The sequence below is a fragment of the Centruroides sculpturatus genome, unplaced genomic scaffold (genome assembly GCF_000671375.1).
Source record: "Centruroides sculpturatus isolate CEXI.00-Female unplaced genomic scaffold, Cexi_2.0 scaffold11, whole genome shotgun sequence".
Taxonomy (NCBI): domain Eukaryota; kingdom Metazoa; phylum Arthropoda; class Arachnida; order Scorpiones; family Buthidae; genus Centruroides; species Centruroides sculpturatus.
In genome coordinates this window covers 99,980-116,345 of record NW_019384501.1, presented here as the reverse complement: position 1 = coordinate 116,345, position 16,366 = coordinate 99,980, and the positions used below count along the sequence as shown (strand labels likewise).

At 33.6% G+C, this 16,366-nt stretch overlaps 1 protein-coding gene across 6 annotated transcripts in view; it reads left to right on the top strand.

Annotated features, from left to right (window-relative positions):
- LOC111622061 (period circadian protein-like) overlaps positions 1-10,892 on the top strand; it is a 78,336-nt gene extending 67,444 nt beyond the window's left edge. For 5 of the 6 annotated variants that reach the window (XM_023364375.1, XM_023364377.1, XM_023364376.1 and 2 more), the window contains 3 exons: positions 6,335-6,594; positions 6,676-6,756; positions 10,474-10,892. In XM_023364375.1, the coding sequence (XP_023220143.1) occupies positions 6,335-6,594; positions 6,676-6,756; positions 10,474-10,788 (656 nt within the window). In that variant the 3' untranslated portion in view covers positions 10,789-10,892. The remainder of the gene's footprint in view (positions 1-6,334; positions 6,595-6,675; positions 6,757-10,473) is intronic. The other variant, XM_023364378.1, reaches the window with a different exon arrangement.
- Positions 10,893-16,366: the final 5,474 nt, after the last annotated feature.

Below are 16,366 nucleotides of genomic sequence, written 5' to 3'. Positions count from 1 at the left end.
TTTGTGATCCAGTCAGTGATGGGTCACAAAATGTTACTAACTTCCACAGAAATACTTGTAATACTTGTATTACTGAAATATTCTCTAAAAACTAAGAACAATAGATGCATCTCTAAGTACTAAAAATTTTTTTAACTTTTTTCCTCGTAATTATTATTGTCATTTAGTAATAAAATTAAGATTATAGAATATGTGTATATGAAATTGATTTCTCTTTTCTATTTTGAATAACATCAAAATAGATATTTTATGTGAAAACCCAGGCCAATATTTTTGTAATTTCAATGATCCTAATTATTTAATTTTTGTTCAAGGAAAAAGAAAATTATATTTAAGCCCAAATTAATAAATTCAACAGAGGAAATTTGCAAGATTTTCCCATTGATAACACTTCCTTTATGGGTGATACATTTCGATAAAAACTACTCATCAAAGGAATTGTCACAAAAAATCAGGTGTTAGACTAACCACCCGTTCTCTGCATGACCTTACCAAATATGGTCATCAGAATAGCAGGGGGAATAAACCTAAATAAAAATAGAAGGTAAGGAAGGTCAAGAGAGAATTTGCCTGCCCATTTTGAAGTGTTTACTCATCTCGAGACACCATGCTCCACTGCCAATCTTCTTGATTTTCTGCCATTTTTATCAGACCTTGGCCACTCTGAACTAACTATTACAGACTACTCAGGATTCATCATACCCAAGCCTTCCCTTTGTCATATCCAACTGAATATCACAAATTCTGATATTTATCAACTTACGTATGCAGTTGTAAACAGTCTCTTGTTTAGGTGTCCCTCTATTTCTAGTTTTTCCTTATAATTTTTTAGCCACTTGAAAAATAAATATTTGTTGTATTATGATTAAATGTGTAGTGGAATGCATTCTTTCCAGTGTGCTGTCTCCTACCTCCCTCCTCCATCCCAAGCCCATTCATTCTCTCATGACTGCTTGTGCAATTATAATTATAAGAAAAGGTTACTGTGCACCTAAAGGCACAGGTGGTGTCAGTCCTGACTTGGGCATTGCAACATAGCTGTCGCAGTGCCCAAGTCAGGACTGGTCACATTTATATAAGGTCATAGTCATAAAGCCATTTAAGTTGCAATGGATTTAAAATATTTTCTTGTTTATTCAAACTTTTAGATTTATTGTCATACATAACAATAAATTATAAAAAATTAATAAAGGATGAATTTTGGCAGAAGTGGATCAATAAATAATTTTTAAATAATTTTCTTTTTTTTGTTTTTTTTCTTTCTTTCTTTAGACAAATGAGATTGTCTAAATCTTATTATAATCTGAAAAGTACATTTTAAAAAAGGATTCATTAAGTTTATAAAGAAAATGTGTAATATTTTTAAAAGTAAAATAGACTCCTGAATAATTTTGAAACAATCTGTTGTGGTGATACACCAGTTGTTTTTTTTTATTTTTTTTTATTTGTATTTTGTATTAAGCCTATGATTAAGTTTCCTCGATCTTTTGTCTAACACTTTCTCGAACTTTCTAACGGTCCTGTTTCCCTGCTGGTGGTAAAACATTTCCGAGAACTACAAAGAAAAACAAGGGTGTGGAAGTAGGCCCTGAGGCAAGGAGAGAAAGGGTGAGGGGGGACTTTGGAGCTAGCGTTGGGAGAGGACGGACAGTGCGAGGAGATCCTGGTCGCCGTAACGAAGGAGAAGGGAGCGATTCGAGGACAACGAGAGCGAGACATCACGGGAAGGAAGGAAGATCACGGTAGTTCATTTTCATCGATGTGAGTGGACTCTGAAGAAAAAGAATAGACACGGGTACCCCCACCAGCAATCTTCCCTTATTTCTCTTATTCTTAATATTAATATTTTCCCTTCATTCTACTGTCTCATTTAGTATATAGATTAGGTTAAGATAGGTTAAGTACAGTTTTAAATTGTCGCGAAGTACTGTTGCACTCTCTTTCCGATATAATTATATGTTACGCGAGTTGTATGTATCGGAGTTGGGATCACTGAGAATATTGTATACTTGCACGAACAACAATAAAACTTTTGTTGTAGACCACTTTCTTTGTGTTGTCCATCCACGTGCTCTCCACACTGTTTTATTTACAATTGTCAGTCTTGCATTTGTTAATAGTTAAATTTCAATAGTGAAAACTGAAATTGAAGTAAGTTATTTGTTACAAATCAAAATTGGCCTAAACTGCTCTTAACAGAAATGTACCCAATGTTGAAGTTTTTATCAATAATGCATAATTTTATTTTATTACATAATATACACTGACTCCAGTTTACCAGGTTTTTTAAAAATTTGATATTATGAATATGATAATAACATTTGGGTTGTGGAATAATTACAAACAAATTTTGGGTCATGTCAGTGGTGTAGCGTGGGTGTCAGCCGCCCGGGGCAAAGGAAAATTTCGCCGTCCCCTTATTTAGGTATCTCAATTTAAAAGACTAAAATTCAGATTCGTCACAGAATAAGTAATAAAAAATTCTGTGCTAGTGTTGCCACCTTTTTAAAATCGCTGACCCGAACGGCAGGTGAGGTTTGTTTGAACAGAAGTTTCTGATGCATGCATATGTCATTTTGCAATGTGAAGAATAATGTGCAGTGCATGCCAGTTCTAAATCATTTACAGTTAGCGACTAGGGAGACTTGGGTAGGAGTAACATAAGTAACCTAGATGACTTAGCTCTATTGGTTATTGGAGTTGTATATGAATACAAATGAATCGTACAAGGAAAAAAAAAAAGAAAGAAAGAAAGAAAGGTCGACAGGTTGCGCACAAAATCCCCAGGTGAAATTAATAGTCCACCCGGACTGTCCAGATGGTAACACTATTCCGTGCTCATGTCAATCGGTCTGAATCGTAGGTGCGGCGAAAATAGGAAATAAAGTGGTTCAAATTTTTACAAGATATTATTATTACTTATTGTGAAATTTTGCCGCCCCCTAAAAAGTGCCACCCAAGGCAAGCTGCCCCTGCTGCCCCACTACGCTATGCCACGTCACTGGGTCATGTGATCAAAAAGTTTGAGAAATGCTAATCTAGTTGAAAAATAAAAGTGATTCTTAATTTTATTTTATTACATAATATACACTGACTCCAGTTTACCAGGTTTTTTAAAAATTTGATATTATGAATATGATAATAACATTTGGGTTGTGGAATAATTACAAACAAATTTTGGGTCATGTCAGTGGTGTAGCGTGGGTGTCAGCCGCCCGGGGCAAAGGAAAATTTCGCCGTCCCCTTATTTAGGTATCTCAATTTAAAAGACTAAAATTCAGATTCGTCACAGAATAAGTAATAAAAAATTCTGTGCTAGTGTTGCCACCTTTTTAAAATCGCTGACCCGAACGGCAGGTGAGGTTTGTTTGAACAGAAGTTTCTGATGCATGCATATGTCATTTTGCAATGTGAAGAATAATGTGCAGTGCATGCCAGTTCTAAATCATTTACAGTTAGCGACTAGGGAGACTTGGGTAGGAGTAACATAAGTAACCTAGATGACTTAGCTCTATTGGTTATTGGAGTTGTATATGAATACAAATGAATCGTACAAGGAAAAAAAAAAAGAAAGAAAGAAAGAAAGGTCGACAGGTTGCGCACAAAATCCCCAGGTGAAATTAATAGTCCACCCGGACTGTCCAGATGGTAACACTATTCCGTGCTCATGTCAATCGGTCTGAATCGTAGGTGCGGCGAAAATAGGAAATAAAGTGGTTCAAATTTTTACAAGATATTATTATTACTTATTGTGAAATTTTGCCGCCCCCTAAAAAGTGCCACCCAAGGCAAGCTGCCCCTGCTGCCCCACTACGCTATGCCACGTCACTGGGTCATGTGATCAAAAAGTTTGAGAAATGCTAATCTAGTTGAAAAATAAAAGTGATTCTTAATTTTATTTTATTATTTAAATAGCTAAAATAAGTGTTTAAATTTTTTCATGTTAAAAAAAAAAGTACAAAATGTCTTTTAATTAATATGTAATTAACAAAAAATGCAGGAACTCAGAGTAGCAATGAACAACAGGTTATTCTAACAATTAAAAAAAAAATTGCTAGATGACAAGTAAATGCAGACATGTTTGTTCCATAGACTTTTTCCCATTATTGTGCTTTTGCTTCTCCATCGTGCCCAAACTATTGCAAAGTTTTCATATTCTGATTGCAATGGACTCATCTACAGGGCAAGAGCTTTATTCTGGTACCTGAACCATGTTTGTATCTTCATCATTCTCTCAAACAAAGCTGGACAATATTTGAAGCTTATCAAATTAATATATAGATTTGAAAGTAAATTTCTACTTATTTTAAAATAAATAAATAAATCAAAATTAATCGATAAATATGACTTAATGAAAATAAGAAATCTAAAATTAACATTACAAATCTGAAGAAGCCAAGAATATAGTGATTGATATTAGTTATTTCCATTCTAGAAAGAGACTAACTATAAAACTTTGAGATTAGTGGCTTAGTCTTAAAAACATTTAGTTGTTAAGATATTTCTCAAAGAAAACTAGTTTTTGGATTAATACAAGTCTCATTTCACATCCTCACCTATTTTTACTTGTATTGCAATTTCACATTTATAACTGTAAAAAAAGTGATTAAATGTATACTCTTAAGTTAATGTCAATGCTAAATTTTACACTTATTTTTGTCCATCAAATGTATCTTGTAACTGTTATTATTATTAATCCTCTTTCAAGTACAGGAAACCTGCTAATGTGACCATTGAAGGGACTAGCTCAAACTGGTCACCTTGCACAGGTCATCTTATGCAGAAAGAAGGATTTAGGTGTTCTTGAATGAAATCACTCAAGTAGGAATAAGCAAAAGATTTAATCATATGAAATTTAATATGAAATATAAAACAATTGAATATACATTCTGAACAAATACTTGGAGAAGAAAAAACAATGCAACAAATTCAATTTTTTGTGAGACACTCATCAATCTTGGATTGCTTTAGAATTTTGTTTTTAAAAGTTTCATCAACTACAATTTTCTTTGCTTGATATATTGGCAGAAGAATCATAGGACAGCTAGTAGTCACATAGCAAGAAGCTATTTTCTTCAGCATATTATAAACTTTCTTGTATGGTATAGACCTCCTTTATCTCCACTAACTAATTTCCTTCTTCCCCTTATTGAACTGTTTTAGGATACTTCCAAAAGCATCTGAATAAACAGATTCAGTGGTCACAACATCATGATCACAGTCAATAAATTTGTCTGTTTTCATTTAATATCCTCATTTTAGTAAACCACTTCAGAGTTAAGAAATTTATGTCATCAAATTCAGTTGCCCTCTTCTTTCTGCTCATATCTCTGCACTCAGTTTGAAACCTAACCAGATACTCATGCTTTCTCTTTTTGATGTTATTTATGGTTGTCTTACTAATTCAACTCCTTAGCTGTTCGCCTCTCACTATGACTTTCTAAAAAGTGGATCAGTTTTCACTTCTGCTAAAGATTTAGCTCTTTGAATCCTTTCTTTGCCATTCTAAAAATTAATTGGGATTGGTAAGTGAATTATTGAAAAAAGAAACTGAATCTTGTCTTCAAATTAAAAATTCACACAAAGAGACTTAACAATTACCAAAGAACCCACGAATATAGCTCACTTTACTAGACAAAGCCAAAATATGAAACACTCTGACAAGGGAAACCTCGATAAAGGCCCAACATTTTTAAATTTGCCTCAAATGTTGCTGCTAAAAATTGCACAGTACTGGTGCATTGATAGTGGTCATTTCAATTTATGATATAGATTATTTAAAATTTTTCAATCTATCCTTTCTTTTACTCAAGCCTCTAGAATAAAGATTTCAAAAGATTATAGGAAATTTAGTTTAAACCCCTTATCTACAATGTACTGTACAATGGCTTCAAATATTTTATATTTGCAATGCAATTGCTACAAATTGAACTAAATTCTTTAAAATGGTTTTGCTTTTGTATTATTTTTTAATAGTCTAAAGTGACTATTAAAAAAGTAATTTTGATCAAGATGATTTCTTACCTTGGCACATGACAAAAGTGGTCAATGGTCACAATGGACAGATGGTCACTGTATCCAGATATATCCATTGAAAAATGTATTATTTTTCAGGAACCAGCTCAAAGTGGTCAACTTAAGCAGGTGGTCACATTAGCAGGTTTCACTATATATGTCCTAAGCGATCAGTGCACATTCTCACTAGGTCTATATCTTCAAAACCTAATGTTGAATTAGCTCATTTTTGTAATGAAAAAATTATTGATTAACTATTAAATTATTATGTTATTCTGTTTTAAATAGAAGAAATAAATAATTGTTTTGCTCTTTTTAGTTATGTATATGGGAGCAGTGCCATGCTATCCCTCCATTTCAACGATGATTCCTCATTCTGGACATTGGCAGTGTGATGGTAAAACTTCTGAACAACCCAAACAAGTTAATGGTGGAATTAATACCAGCAATAACAACAGTAATATTTCACAGTCTTATAATACTTCTTCATCTAAACAAAATTTTAAAAAATTTGAAAAGACATGTGTAGCACCAGTTGAAAAGTGTACCAACGTAGTAGCAACTACTGAAAGCAAAACAGTAAGATATAAAATTTTCTTTTCATTTCTAGATTTATTTCTAAATCACAATAATATTAAAATTCTAATTTTCACACTACAGGAAACTAATAAAGAAGTTTCCAACAATGAAAACACAAAGGATATTAAATTAAATAATAATAAACAAATTAAAAATAAGAAGGTAATTTCATTTATAAATATTTAATTAAATACAAATTTTTTAGTTATTATTAATCTGATTTGATATCATTTAAATGACTTTTGTCGAGAACCAGCGAAATTATGAGAAAATCATTTTTTTTGTCTCTAAATTTTAATTAAATTCAAAAAAATTAAATAGTTAACATAATTCTCTTTAAATATAAAATGATATTTTGGTATACACTCTTTAAAATTAATTTAATATTTATGAGCAGGATTTGACACCAACTTCATATCTGTATATGTTATTAAAAACTTTTTATTTGAAAATATTTATTTCATCAATTTTTTTAATGCATGATCTTTTAGATTTTTCAAAAGTCTGTAATAAATATATTTGCTGCCTCTAATACCAAATTAATTCTAACGTGTTCAAAAGTATAAGTGCGATATTTTGATGAGCAGTTGAGACAAATCTATTATTTAAGCTATTTAACTTTCAACAATTAATGAATTTTAAATGTTTTGAGACAGCATTTGGCTCTGTGCTCCACAAAGTATGAAGATGGGGCCAATATTTCTGCCGTCTTAATTGCATCTACATTTGTAAGTACAATACTTCTGTTCCCTTTGTTTTGAGGATATTGTGTTATTAAAGTAAGGATAAAACATTTTTAACTTGGTAAGAATTAATTATTTTAAGAAAATGCCAGGATATACTTTTTTAAACTTTGTATATATGATGAAGGCTTGGTATGAATTTGTATATGCATGTGGTGCGCCATAATATAATATGGTATATAATAATAATGTAAACAAAATTAAATATTTTTAAGTGGTGTATCAAAACATATTTCACTCAAATAATATTTGAGTTTGAATATTTTTAATGTGATAATTCATATTTTTCATTGTTATATTTTTGACTTTTTTTTATTCATTTTCCATCATAAACGTATAATTTTACTAAATTGCTTTTAAAAATATTTTTTTTGTTTAACTTTGAATTACAGTATTATGATTCTTTGTTCTTTAGTCCTCTGAAAAATGATTCTTTTTGTTTTGAAATTAAAAATATTTCTTTTAGAGAGAATCTTTAAGGAAATTTCTTTATATAGAATAAATGGAAGGTGACACTATATTTTGTTGATTATTTATATTATATATATAGTATTTAAATTTCATTTATTTGATAAAATTTTATATTGGTTATTTCATTTCAAAAATTTTGACTTTTCTGATCAAATCTCACTCTAAATGTGCTTTCCACTTTTTGGAGATCAAGATGAAAAGTTCCACTTAAATCCTAATTTCAGGCTTTTCAGCCATGATGCACATATAATGCAATAATATCCTCTCTGCCAATGTTGCAACATTATCGCAATAAGCCATTCTTTAAATGGCTGTGGGGCTATTTAAAGAAGCATGTACACTCCAGCAAAGTGATGACCATCATAGCTGTAGCTGATAAGAATGGCATTTGCTAGTTTTCAACATTTTTATGCCTAGTTTCAGTTGAATTCCACTTGGCTATGCCTATCACATCACGAAATCCTTTTTTCACATTCTTTAAACAGTGTGTACATTGTGGCTGCATGCCATATTGTTTGCTTTTGTCCTTTTGACAATTTTCCCTGTTCTTTGTTCTTTCCACCTAGAACTTTCAAATCTTCTTAATTCTTTTTTGGAGGTGAGGGCCACTTCCTAGAATTCACCAACATAATGTATACAAGGTTATCTCAGGTAACCTCGTATACATTATGTTGGTGCTTATGAGGTTACCAGGCAAAGGAAGGTCACTTTTGGGCTGGTGCTTGAGGAAAAGAGACCACAAAAACAAGATAGACTTTACAGTGTCCAATGCCCAAATGATGGGTGAGGCTAGAACTTGAAATTCCTAAGCCAAAGTTAGAATGTTAGAGTCAGCATTTCAGCTTGACGAATCTGAATGTGCTATCAGCTATCAGAATCAAACATATGAAAACCCTCAAGGAAAAGGAAGACAGAATGTAGAATTTTTTGTTTAAGAAGCTTCCACTTGGCCCCTCTGAGTAACCAAATGATGTTTGCATTATCCAGGCATTCTTTCCTATCTATCTGCCATCTTCATTACCTCTCACCCCTTACCTTCTATTTCCTTTTTAGGTATAAATTAATATTAAGGATTAGTGTTAAGGAGAAATTTTTGTAAATACAGTAGACCCCACATAACACTGTTGATTATTCCGTTTTATATGAATTCCATGTTGTACAAGTCACTTAAATTTTACAAATATGTGTGCCGGGCTGTGAACAGCTCATGTATTTGTAAAATCTAAGTGACTCGTACAACATGGAATTCATATAAAACGGAATAATCAACAGTGTTATAGGGGGGGTCAACTGTATTATTTNTATGAATTCCATGTTGTACAAGTCACTTAAATTTTACAAATATGTGTGCCGGGCTGTGAACAGCTCATGTATTTGTAAAATCTAAGTGACTCGTACAACATGGAATTCATATAAAACGGAATAATCAACAGTGTTATAGGGGGGGTCAACTGTATTATTTGCAGTTCCTTTTTGTAAGAATTATGATAATTTTTATAATTGTTCTACCAATGACTAGATTTGGGTGACTGTTAATCAATACATCCTCTAGAGTTGGAATCCCTTTATACCTGTACTTTTTTTTATCACACATAATAAATTCAGTTTTCCATCTTCTACTTTGCATGTGTCTTTTTTTCGGGTGTTTGCCCTCATTGGTCAATGAAACACTCTTACTCACAACACAAATTTTGGTGTCAATCAGCTTATTGATTGGAGCTGCAGAGTCCTCTGAACAGGACAACTTTAGTTATGAACACCCTGTGTACAGCACAAGTAAAGATATAAAAGAAACAGAAATCATTCTTAAAAATAAAGCTATTATATTTGTTCGTGTAATTTATTATTTTAATATCTTTTGTGCTTGTAAATACACTCTTCAGAATGTTCTTTCTTTGATATTCTTTAATTGATTAATGCACTTATTCAAGATTGCTGATCATTGAGATTTCTTATCAGTTATGAACAATATTTGATTTTCATCTATTTTAATTACAAGTAAAGACAGATTATCCTTATTATAATTAAAGTTTTGATCACTGCTTTCATAATTTTTGGCTATTATAGCAAACAGTATCTCCAGTCTTCATTACATTCAAATTATTGAATCTAATTAGATAATTCTTATATAAAATGCTTATGAAAATGCTGTAGAGCTTAATAGAATTTTTGTATTATTACTTCTTTGTGTTGCATTCCCTGCACTTTTTTCCTTCTTATCCATATTACATATTAATTAATTTAATGTCTTTGTCCATGAGCTGAATGAAAACATTTTTTATTCAATTCACAAGCACTTGTAAGGCTGATATCATGCTCTAATTAAGAGATTTTTCTCTCTTAATTCAAAGAATGTTGTTTCTTTTTAAATGGAGATTTCATGATGATGGTGGTGGTGATGATTCTTTTTCTTTTATTTATGCGCTTCTTCTAAGAGCACTCTTTCTTTATTTCTTTAGATGAAATGGCTATTTTTAAACTATTATAGATTCTTTTAGTTGAAAAATATATTCTTAGAATTATCATAAATGTTATTGGAAAATGTATAGACTTGAATTAAGTAAGATTTTAAGGTTTTTAAGATAGATTAAATAATGTTAGTTATAAAAGGTAAGTAAATGAAACATTTCATGAATTAATTCTAATGAAATATTATGGTTTTCAGGCTGAAAACAGTAAAACAGCTAAAGAGAGACAGATACATAAAAATGCTGAATTACAAGGTGAGAACGAAGGTGATAAGGATCAGGAAGATACTACATTATCATTTATATCTTCATTGTTGAAATCTGATGACTTGAGTAGTCATTCTCCATCTGATCATGCTGAGGTAATATATTATTTCGAATTAATATACAAATTATCACAAGTTAAAACCTCCTGTGCAAGTAAAGATCTTGCTAGACTTTCCCAGCACTCAAACAGGAGGTTAAGGGGACCACTAGAAAGTCTGATGATTTTTAATTATATTAGGATATAAAATTTAAATAATAACAAAAGCTCAAAAAAAGTAATTTTGTTGAATTATGATAAAAATCTCCATTAAAAAAATGTAAGTTTAAATCACTATGACACTAGCTCAAAATTGTGTATGATGCCATCTGTTATAAAATGTTATTAAACAATAATATAAAAATTATTAGTTGTTATAAAAATAACTAAGACAAAACCTTTCTCACTTCTTTTCTAGCCATTTAAACACTGAGTACAAACGTTTTCGGCCTTCTTAAAAGGCCTTCCAACAGACCATAGTGTACCTGAGGAAGGCCTTTTAAGAACGCCAAAAACATTTGTCCTCAGTGTTTAAATGGCTAGAAACAAAGTGAGAAAGGTTTTGTCTTAGTCATTTTAAATAGTTCTAACTCCAAATGCATAGAAGTGTTATAAAAATACTTATTTTGAGGGTAAAGATGAGTTTTTAAAAATATTATAAATGCCAATAATAAAATTTTGATTAGCTTCTACCCCCTTTATCTGCCCATCCCTTGAGTTCTCCACTCCAGAATGTAATGCCCCTTAAATACAAATTATCATGCTAAATTTTATTTCTTAATCTATACCCCATCCTGAGATATTAAATGAAATAGACACCAATACACATACATGTACATATTCAGGAAATATTTTCACTTTTCCATTTACTTTTTTGGGTTCAGGGATCTCAAAACTTGAGATTTGCAAAAATTTGAGGATGTATTGATTAACAGTCACCCAAATCCAGTCATTGGTAGAACAATTATAAAAATTATAATAATTCTTACAAAAAGGAACTGAAAATAATATTTACAAAAATTTCTCCTTAACACTAATCCTTAATACTAATTTATACCTAAAAAGGAAATAGAAGGTATGGGGTGAGAGGTAATGAAGATGTCAGATAAATAGGAAAGAATGTCTGGATAGTGCAAACATCATTTGGTTACTCAGAGGTGCCAATGGAAGCTTCTTAAACAGAAAATTCTACATTCTGTCTTCCTTTTCCTTGAGGGTTTTCATATGTTTGATTCTGATAGCTGATAGCACATTCAGATTCGTCAAGCTGAAATGCTGACTCTAACACGCTAACTTTGGCCTGGGAATTTCAAGTTTTAGCCTCACCAATCATTTGGGCATTGGACACTGTAAAGTCTCTCTTGTTTTTGTAGTCTTTTCTCCTCAAGCACCTGAGGGTCAAATTTGATATGATTACAATAGTTTCCCATGTTATGTTATGACAGTTGTTAAGCCCCAATAGACCTAAGTCTGTTAGGCGAGGTTGTCGGGTAAAGGCACAGACACATTGATTGAGGACTTTACAATTGTGGTATATTTTTAACAATAAATTTTAATCATGAATACAAACAGACAAAATTTAATCTATTCTAACAACATGGGAGGAACTTAAACACATTAGAACTTCCAGGGAGAAGGATTGAAGAATTTACTTAAATATTAATAACACAGTAATCCACGTACCGACAAAATAATAGTCTTGGGATGTTCTTTGAAGTTTCCTGTATTTGTATTCCTACTTGTTTCTTGGACCGTTGACGTATTTTCACCGATGGATTCGGATTCCGTTCACTCCTTAATTGAAAGTCCACACGTGTCGTTTTCTTTCTTCTTTGTCCTTGCACCACATAGTCTATTCTTAGCTCACGACAAGCCAGGGCCGAAGGGAAAACCAAAAAGTTCCTCTCTGGACGGGAGTCCAAACATTTATATCCCCCGCCATTGAGTGTGACGTGATGTTAGTCCTTGGCCAATCAGCAAGGGCGACGGGTTCTACCCGTCGCAATCCGATATCAGGAAAGAAAACGAAATTTTACAATAAAACCCGATATACATAAATAACGGAAACTACTATACAATAGTGCTTATGCACTACATACCTCCCTCAATTTAAGATTACTTACCGTAGTGCAACCTACGGAAGTCTGTATTTCTGTGTCGTAAATTATATGGTCTTTCTTGTTTCTCACTTTCAATAAGGTTATCATTAGACTGCCTTTCGCCCCTCTCATCATGTACACTTTTATGCGCTGTCCTAATTATTCTCAGATCAGGGGCTTCATCCTCATCATCCGACATGTTTTCTATTTGTACCCTTTTTCCAATTTTTTTACGTTTGGGTCTATCAACGACATCACCGTAACATAATTTTAGTCTATCTACATGCACAGTGTCTTTATCCTTTAGATTACATCCCTCAACTTGATAGGTGGTGGGATTGATGACTTTCACTATGCGGAAAGGACCTTTATAATTACTAGAAAATTTTCTTTTCTTACCACCCTTCCTTTTTACCCACACCCTCTGTCCCACACTAAACTCCTTTAATTTCTTATTAACATTACGGTATTTCCTACCGATTTTATTATGCTGACGAGCTTGCTCGCTTGCCATACGCCTAATGGCCCTGAGCTTACTTATCAAAAAGGATCTACGTTCATCAGTATCGGTAGGATTCCAACTTTCATCGATGGTTGGAGTGCGGGGGTCAACATCGAAAAGGAGAAAAGCAGGTGTATCATCAAGGGCTGAGTGGTGCGCATTATTGTAGGCAAAACACGCGGGAGGAATCAAGTCGTCCCACTCAATGTTGCTCTCACCAGAAGACTTAGCGATCATATCGATGATAGATTTATTTACTCTCTCACAAATGCCGTTTGAGCATGGTCTGTATGCGGTTGTTATATTTCTTTTAATGTTGAGCCATTTACAACAATCAGAAAATAGGGACGATAGAAAATTTGTCCCTCTGTCAGAAATTATCACCTCAGGGGTGCCATACCTACAAATCACTTTCTCGAAAATCATGTTACTAACAGATAAAGCAGTTTGGTCGGGTAGTGGGTGAGCCTCAACGAAACGAGTAAAAATGTCTATGATCACTAAAATGTACTGATTTCCCTTACTAGTTTTATGAATGGGCCCTATTATATCCACAGCGAATTTCTGAAATGGTGCTATAGCAGTTTCATTTTCCTTCAAAGGTGCCACCCCCTTATGTATGTTATATCTCTGGCACTTTTCGCATTCCTTAACAACCTGATCGACCTTTTGTTTTAAATTTCTGATAAAGTAGCTTCTTTCTATGTTCCTTATAGTTTTTCGCACCCCCCAATGGCCTGAAAGTTTGTTTTCATGTATAGCCTTAATAACTCTTGTGGCCAATTCTTCGCCAACACATAATTGATTCATTTGACATCCCCGGGATTTTAACCACATTTTTCTATACAGGCAATCATTCATAACAACATAATCATTCGAGAGCTGCCTTGTAACCCCCCTACCATCACTCCTTAACAAATCCCTTTTTATAGGACCGAGGGTGCTATCGTTGTCCTGGGAATGAATAATTTCTTGTCTTGTTGGGAACATTTCCCCCGTTGATTCAATATTTAAGCAACTCACTCCATTTACGTTCCTTGATAAGAAATCAGCCACCTTATTGTCAATTCCTCTCACATGCTGTACTTCAATATGGTAATCTGATAATTCCATCACCCAACGAGTTAAACGCTTACTCCCGTTATTGATGTTATTCAAGAAAACCAACGGTTTGTGATCTGATAGAACTATGATTTTTTGACCTAAGACCAAATATTTGAAATGTCTTAATGCTAATACGATAGCGAGGCACTCTTTCTCAATAGTAGAATAATTAATTTCTGCGCCTTGAAACCTTTTGCTAAAGTACCCTACAGGAGCTAACCCCTCATCTCGTCGTTGTTCCAACACAGCAGCTGCTGCTATATCGGATGCATCTGTATGTAAATAGAAAGTCTCATTAAAATCTGGGTGGGCCAGGATTGGAGGATGCGTGATAGCCTCCTTTAGATTCTCGAAACTATTTTGACATTCCGAGTTCCAAACAAATTTAATTCCCTTTTTTGTAAGGTTAGTCAAAGGATTCGCAATGACAGAGAAGGAAGGGATAAAATTTCTAAAAAATCCCACTACCCCTAAAAAATTCCGTACACCTTTTACGTTTTTGGGTGGTTTAATTCTTCTTATAGATTCAATGTTGCTGGGGTCTGGGCTTATTCCCTTATCATTGATCACATGCCCTAGATACTTCACTTCCTTGGCTAGAATCTGGCATTTACTGGGGTTCAATTTTAACCCCTCATCCTGCAATACTTTCATGACCCTCCTAATTAGCTCAAGGTGGTCCTCTAATTTTTGGGAAAACAAAACCACATCATCTTGAAAGATGAAGCAACTATTTCCCACAAATTTTGCCAGCACCTTATTCATAATGTGTTGGAAATAACGGCCACTATTCTTAGCTCCTTGGGGCATCCTACATAACTGGAACTTTCCCCAGGGAGTAGAAAACGCAAATATATGCCTAACTCTCGGGTCCAGAGGAATCTGGAAATATCCTGCTTTTAAATCTAAAACGGAGAAGAACTTATTACCATTAAGTTGTGATAAAATATCGTCGATTCTCGCCATTGGATATACTTGGGCTTCGGTGACCTCATTTATTTTCCGTAGATCTAAGGTTATACGGATCTCCCCCGACTCCTTTGGCACCACGTGGATTGGTGAATTCCATTCTGATGAGCTTTCCTCAAATATCCCAGCCCTCAGCAATTCACCCACCTTCTCCTTTAGTGCAGGGAGATAACTGACAGGAATTCTGTATTGTTTAACACTAATGGGGCGGTTCGTGGTCAGGCTTACGGAGTGCATGTAATTCTTCATGCCTGATATGTCGGCAATCTCCATAGCCACAGCCTTGGGGTATTTATCCAATATCTCCCTCATTTTAATTTTTATATTATCGTCTAAGTGATCCAGATTCCATACCTCATCCTGATGCCCCCCTCTACTACTAACATTTATACTAATATCATGGTTTCTAATCGAGGGACTTGCCCTCATAACGGAACCTAATTCTGAGAATATCTCGGGTTGATGATTCAAAACGTCCATTCCGAATATAAAATCATAATCCACACCACTAGGAAATTCGATTATTGGAATTGTGAGATCCATTTCATTACCACTTATTAACTTGAATGTAAGGGCCAATGCCTCATTACTCGTAATAATTACACCTGACATGCCTCTAATACATGCCTCACTTGTGATAGTATTACCTATCAATTTTTTTCTTCTAAGTTCCCTTACGAATTCCTTATTTACCAAGGTGCGCTCAGCACCCGTATCCATTAGTCCTCCCACCCTTTTTCCTTCCAAATCTGCCGACATGATTGGCAACATACGGTCAGATATAAAAATGCAATTGGTTAAGTTCAAATTGCTTTTTCTCTGGTCAATTGTCTGACCCTCCAATTGACCAGATCTTAGTTTAAACACACTCTCTTATTACATTTTTTTGAAATATGCCCTATTTCGCCACACGAGTAGCATCTTCGTGTGTCCTCCCATTTTGTTTTAGGGTTTCTATCTGGTCTCATAGTGTCTAACATGTACGACATGGATTCGTTCAACTTCTTCAGTTGGACTTCTAATTCAGCCACACGATCTCCCAACTTATCCTCCCTTTCACTCGCGTTCCCCGAATGTCCTAAATTTGCACAAGCTTCACTAAACCCACCGCG